Source organism: Gouania willdenowi, chromosome 11 (assembly GCF_900634775.1).
Source record: "Gouania willdenowi chromosome 11, fGouWil2.1, whole genome shotgun sequence".
Taxonomy (NCBI): domain Eukaryota; kingdom Metazoa; phylum Chordata; class Actinopteri; order Blenniiformes; family Gobiesocidae; genus Gouania; species Gouania willdenowi.
In genome coordinates, this window is record NC_041054.1 from 3295403 (window position 1) to 3302601 (window position 7199).

A 7199-nucleotide genomic window follows, 5' to 3' on the forward strand; every position below is an offset into this window, starting at 1 on the left:
TTCATTTCAGGTACTTCCAAGTTTCGGAAACACGTTTTATTATACACAATCTTTGTGCTAACCTAAGTCAGCCTGTAAAGTTCAAACATTGATGTAGTTACAGAGCAGATGAGAGACGTTCACTGACGTTTCCTGGTGTACGTCACAGCTGGAGGACACAGTCCGTCCCTGGATACTGAGGCAGGTTCAGCTGGTACTTTCTCTCCAGACCGGGCGGTACAAACCGTCCGCCCAAATAGTGGTAGCGCCCCCTGAACATGGAGGCTGACTTCTTGGGAGCAGTGAGGGAGATGAGCGTGTCGGGCTGGAGTCCGTCAACGCTGCCTTGCTCAACGTCCCAACCTTCAACACACAACCATGAAACAAGATGAAAGCTGTAGCGTCCAGTGTGGCGTTTAGGGCGTGACATTGGTGCTTTAGAGGAAGTTGAAGGGTCAGTAAAATCAATGTGGCTCTTTTGGGCGCACGGACACGCTGATGCACTTATTGATTTTTAAAGCATTTCCTGCTCTGGTCACAAATGGAAGCTTGGAGCCAGAGAGAGGAAATCAAAACTTATAATGATACACAGCTCCATCCCTTTCACCAATGTGATTATTTGAGCGATACATGTTTTCACCCTGAAATTAGGTTTTTCAAACTATGGTGATAACTAATATTCTAAAGGTAATAAGAGCGGTAGGGATGTAACGATTAATCGTAAAGCAGTAAAAAATCGATTCATAGGTATCACGATTCACATCGATGCTCTGAAAATTGAATCGTAGTACTTTTTTTAAACAGCAGAGGGCGCTATCTATTTATCCTTTTCATCCAAAAGTGTAGGCTGCGGGCGGAATCTGCTACTACTTTCTTTCTGGCTGCCATCTACTCTTAAACATGTTCATAAATGATTCCTTATCCCTTTAGCACTGAATGAATATCTGTAATATTCCGTGAATATCTGTAAAAGTCACGTTTTTTTTCAGCTCTGTCTGCTAGCATAGCATGTCTTCTTCACTGCAAGAATATCTGCATGCCAACCGACCACTGGGTTGCCAGCGCCCTCTGCTGGTCGAAACAAATATCTGACATAAATACAGTGAAATGACTGTTTTTTTTTTAAAGTCCAATTGTTAAGGCACAAAATACATTTTCAGTTGCACTTTAAAAAAAAAACAAAAAACTACTATGCAGTTTTGCATTGTTTACTATAGAACCAGAATTTAAATTAATAGACTTCTTCTTCATTTGTATTATTCCTATATTTCATTCAAGATTATTTTTTTATTTTCTAGTTTTTTTCCCCCAAAAAAATAAAGGAATATTTTTCAGTCATCATTTGTCTACAGAGAGAATCGATAGAATCGTATCGTGAACCCAGTATCGTGAATCGAATCATCGTTACATCTCTAATGAGCAGATAATCAGCCTAAGGCAGTATATTCTCAAACTTTTTTGAACGTGGGTGAACTTTCAAGCCCCACCTGCGCCAATTACCCCCAAAATATTCCTGACAAATTAGACATTTTCAAATTCATTGAACCAACAGGGAACAAGTAACAATATATTTCAAAATAAATCAAAAATCAAAAACTAAATCAAAAAATTTACCAGCATAAAAAACAAACGTAAAAGTGCAGTAAAAAAAAAAAAGAAGAAAATTCAGTGCAAGAACAAAATTAACTAAAAGGGAACAATTTCATAATGCATCTAAAATAGTTCATAAATAAATAAAAACTTAAAAACTAATATAAACTAATTACCTGCATAAAAACAAATGTGAAAGTGCTGCAGTTAAAAATACAGGAAATAACAAAACATAATTTGCAATCTGTGCCAAAAAGCTTAAGAAAACAAAAAAGGATTTTTTTTAATTATTGTTATTATTATTGTTCTGCTCCACTTCGCATGCCAACGTAAATCATTATTTTTTTAACTTTAGTTCAACGTCACATTTTGTTCCCAGTCACATAATTAATGCAGTCTAATAATTTAGTGCTCATTTAATTTCTGATACAATTTCAGGTGTTTTGTTTAGCATTTATGGTCTTTATTGTCAATAACAAAAGTTTTTTAAAAGATTGGCATGATAATGAAAACGTTGTCTTTTTTTTCACGCCTCACCTGTCATACCTCTATTCGCCACCGGGGGCACGCCACACACGTTGAGACGCACTAGCAGCAGAACAGGAAGTTCACAGTCACAGACATTGATTCCCATTGTCCTTAAAGCTAAGAAAACACCGACTCACCCGACGGGATGTCGATGCTGGCGACGGGGACCGACGTCTTTTTCAGGATGTCTAGAACGGAGGCGAACGGCTCCCTCACAGCACCTTTAAAACTGAAGCCAAAGATGGCGTCTATCACCAGGTTGTAGGCTTCATCGATCACCTCCGCCTGAAAAAAACGAGCAGGAAAACACAGATTTATTATCCTGTTAACAATACAGAGATGATTGTTTACACAATAACTTTAAAACATTAATAAAATCCTTTTCATTATTATTTATTACAATTAAGCAACAACTAGAGATGCACAATATGTATCAGCCAATAATGTTTAATTTCTTTATTTCTCTTATCGGCCCAATTATTCAATATGAACAGATTAGTGATGATATATTTTATATTTTTGAACAGAGGGCTTATAGGTGAAGCTAATGCTAGGTTAGTCCTAGGGCTAGATTAATGCTAAACTAGTACTAAATTATGCAATGCTAATGCTAATAATCCTTAGGAAATGCTTGGGAAATGCTTAGGAAATGATAAGCTTATGCCGTGATAATGCTAGGCTAATGCAAGTCTAAGTTAATGCTATTACTAGGCTAAAACTTAAGTAATGCTGATGTTAGGCTAACGCTATGCAAATGCGGGGCTTATAGTAATGTTAAGCAAATGTAATTGCTAGATAATGCTAGATTATACTAATCCTAGGCTAATGTTAAAGTTAATGTTAATGTTAATGTTATGCTATATTAATGCTAGGTTTATTCTGGGCTAATGCTAAGCTAATGTTAATGTTAGGCTAAGGCTATGCTAATTCAGGGTTAATGTTATGTTACTACTAAGCTAATGTCAATGTTAGGTTAATACTGATGCTAGGCAAATGTTAAGCTAATGCTAATGCAGTGTTCAATGACATGTGCCAGCACCTGCATCCTCACTTGCATTTTCTTCATGAAATGCAAATATTCTAGTTCTCACAACGCTGTACTTATGCTGAGTCATGTGTGACTAACAAAAATTAAATGGCAAAATAACAGGAGATGTTCTGCGGTATTAATCTAAGACAAACCTCAGGCATCTCCGTCAGAAAGGGGATTTCCATCTTCTGGCATTGTGTGGTCAAACCCTGGAACAGGGGCTTGTTGGGCCTCTTCGGGTACAGGATGGAGGGCTCGTAGCCCTGCAACATGAAGTGGGACGAGGGGGTGTGAAGCAGATCAATAAAAAAACCACGTGTCAACATTTCATATCAATGCTATTCAATTAACTACATTGTCAGTAAGGTTAGATTTAAAAACAACTTGAGCTGAGCCGGGTGTTTTTTTTTTACAGACAATAAGACACATTTCAAATGTAATTAAAAAGTTCAAATGTTTCCAAATACCATCAACGACACTTGAAACATCTTTCAAGGGTTAGGGATTTACACTCACAAAGAGTTTAAGATGGCGGGCACAGACCAGACCGTCGCCCCCATTGTTTCCTGGTCCACAGACGACCAATAGCGTGGGTTTGTCTTTCAGCAGAGACGTCAGTGGATACGCCTGCAGAAAAACACCAAAACAAACATCCATGCAGTCAGTGGAGAGAAATGATTAGTCTGACATGATATAACAGGATGATCCTCTCAGGGCTCCCTTAAACAGTGCGTTGACATGCTCTGGTGGCTGAAGTTAGCGAGTAAATCACGGACTGTTGAAGGACTCGTGTTTAAGGGACAGTAAAGGTCCCTTAGGAGGGCTCTTCTTCTCTGCTTCATTGTCTACAAAACCGCAGAGTTGGAACTGTCGCCCCCTGTGGTCACATTCACAGAATTGTTTTCATCCTTTTTCTATAAACAAAAGAGGGTTACATCAACATCTTTAACTGTTCCTGATTATTTAGAGCAAACAAAAGCAGCACAAGTTGTCATTTTGTGTGAAATAGCTGCTAAATTATCTAAAAATCAGGCTGAATGTTTCACTCCAATAGAAAACAATGAGATGTTTACAGGCAGTGGAGCCATGCGACATCATCAATCACATGATTTCAAAATGGCGGAACACAGGCTCTAAAACTGTAAAGTAGCCCCATTTTAAAAAGTTAATAAAATGAATATGGTGAAAATGAATGCGTTTTGTTAGGCACAGATCTAATAATAATGACATTTCAAAAATTTTAGGCCACATTTGTGAAAAAAAAAAAGGAACAAAAGTGGAGGATCCCTTAAAGACGTGACTCCCTCTTCCTTGGCTCTTTCAATGTTAATCTTACAAAATCCCAAAACAGTTTGGGGGCTTGTTCTGGATCTAAATACAACAAAATGTTTTGATAAAGGAAAATATTTTTGTCTGTCTTATTGTTATAAATTAATTAATAAACAACAGAGCAAAAGATGTTCCTAAATTCCACAAGAATAATTCAAACACATTTAATAAGAAAGAATTAAATGTCAAGAAAATTGGATAACATTTTAAATGAGTGTTTTTTTTCTACCAAAACAATAAATGAACTAGTTATTTATTCTTTATTTACATTAAGAAACTAGTAATTTATTAACAAAGTCGTTGAATACCAAAATAAGAGGCAGCACTGACCTTTGTGATGGCAGTAGCACAGCTGAGTCCTGCCAGCTCCATCAGCTGGTCCACACTGAAGCCGTACTCACTGAAGAGCTCCTCATCAATGTGCTGGGCCTCCTCCTGCCTGTGGAACAGTCCACGGGTCACATCTATGCTCAGATCTACAGTGAAACACATCACACGGTCCATCAAACCGTCAGACCTCACCCCAGATACTTGATGCCCTGAGCAGCCATGGTTGAGGCCATTCTAAGGCTGGAACAGTCCTTGATCCAGGTTTTACTGGAGCATGACCCGGTGTGGGCGAAGGCTGCAGAGGATCTAGACGTCACCAGGAAGCCGATCCCGAACAGAGTCCGAACGCTCAACATCCAGTCGGATCCAGACTGGAAACCTGCCGAGTTCATGTTTAAATATTTCAGTTCATCTCAGAATGCTGAGGATCAGTCAGCTGACGCCACATGTTACAAAACAACCACTGTTGCAGTCGTGCAGCTCTGCAGCCGTCAAGGAAACAAAGTGTTCACTGTAGCGGAGATTCTCAAATTATCACGTAGCAATCATTTCATTTCAGCAGACTGCAGGTATTTGGGGGGAAAAGCAAGAACAAATGTGGTGCTTTAATCTATTTATTTAATTATTTTTAGAATTTTTTGTTTTATTATCATGTTTACTTTTCTTTAACACAAAAAAAAAGTTAAATTTCTCTTTATATAAAACAACTCCACACAGGAATTACCCTTTGTTGTTTTTTTTACACTTTTTTTTTAACCTTTTTCTATTGTTATTATATATTATTTTGACCTGCCTTCTGTTGTTTTAAGTACGTAACAAGGAAATAATCAAATACACAGACTTGCAGAAGTAATTGCAGCCACTTGCAAAAAAAAAAAAAAAAAAATATATATATATATATATATATATATATATATATATTTAAATTTTATTATTAATTTTTTAAGGCCATGTCTTATGATAATAATTTCATTATTTCTTCTAACTTATTAACTACATATTATTGCTGGTTTACCCCTGTGTTTATAGTTTAATGGTTGGCCCATGAAAGGCGCTCATAATTATATTTCATCATATTTATTTATTTATTTTATTTCAGACCGAATGGGATCTATATTACAATAAATATAACACCACAGTAAAAAAAAAAAAAAAAAAAAAATTACAATCGATTACTAATATTAATAAATACTATCAAAATTCACACCATCGTTATCAAATTCATTAATGTTTTTACCTGTCCTTTATTTATTATTATTTTTAATGTTTCTAATGTGCTTTTTGTAACTGTAATCTTATCTCTCAATACTTTAACAGGTGCGTGTATGTGTATCTCATATGAATATTTATGTATTTTCTGTGAAGCACTTTGCGCTGCTTTAGTGTGCATGTAAAATAAATGTATAAAAGCTATGTTGTGTGGCTAAGTGCTACTAGCTAACCTTCACCGTCCGCTGGGTAAACATTACCTTCAGCCCAGTGTTCCGCTTTCACAGCAAAGTTTAGAGATTAAACAACAAAACGCAGCTGACAAGCGACATTAGCTTCTATCATTAGCCTAGCCGTTCCTGCAACTTCCGTGTCTGTCAAAATAAAAGATCTAAAAAAAAATAAATAATAAAAAAAAAACTTTATTGACATTAACACAACAAACAAAGCTACAACAGTCAACAAAAAATACATAAATACATAAATTAAATTGCTCATAAAATGAAAACAGAGGATACAATAAACTTGGTTACAAAATATCATAGTAAATGTTTCAATATGATTTTAAACCCATACAAATGACAATAGAATAATTGTCTTATTACATGTTTAATGTGTACCGTATTTTTAATGAGATATCACAGTCCCCATGTGTTTAAACCATCAGTAATAATAAATAAGGATACGTGCGTATCCATCGCCTCTGTTTACCGCTAGGTATAAATGTTCATTAATTGATCAGAAATGAATAATGAGAAAGCTGTGGATATACAAAGAAGGAGGGGCTTAACGACAGTCACAGGACAGAACACTAAGGTCTCCCAATGACAACGATACACTATACATAATTTTCCCAGACTCGCCTGTTTTCCAGAAAAGTCACTTTCTCAGCAACTCTACACAAAAAGACTGATATGTGGCCTACTTATGCACATTTATGAGTGGGCGTGTCTATAGCCGGGACACTGACTTCCTCCTCCACTCACGGTGACGTAGGGCCAGAGGATAGCCTGCTCTCCTCCCACCCACTTCTAGCCGAGCTCATGCTGCTTTATAAACATGAGACAGAGCGTGGGGGCGGGGCGTTCACCGGTACATACATAGACTGTAGAAAATACATACATAGCACTGCGCAAGGGACGCTAGAATGCTCACCTTCGTGGCCGTGTCTGTTTACATGTCAATCACAGCAGAGAGCTTCCTG

The 7199-nt window shown here is 36.9% G+C and overlaps 1 protein-coding gene across 1 annotated transcript; it reads right to left on the reverse strand.

The window, feature by feature from the left end:
* Positions 1-6368, reverse strand: naxe (NAD(P)HX epimerase). The gene is made up of 7 exons (XM_028461719.1): positions 6256-6368; positions 4979-5165; positions 4787-4895; positions 3644-3754; positions 3280-3390; positions 2235-2382; positions 1-342 (listed from the first exon to the last, which is right to left on the reverse strand). The coding sequence occupies exons 2-7, from the start codon at positions 5140-5142 to the stop codon at positions 143-145; spliced, it is 843 nt and encodes a 280-aa protein (XP_028317520.1). The 5' UTR covers positions 5143-5165; positions 6256-6368; the 3' UTR covers positions 1-142.
* Between the last annotated feature and the right edge of the window lie 831 nt (positions 6369-7199).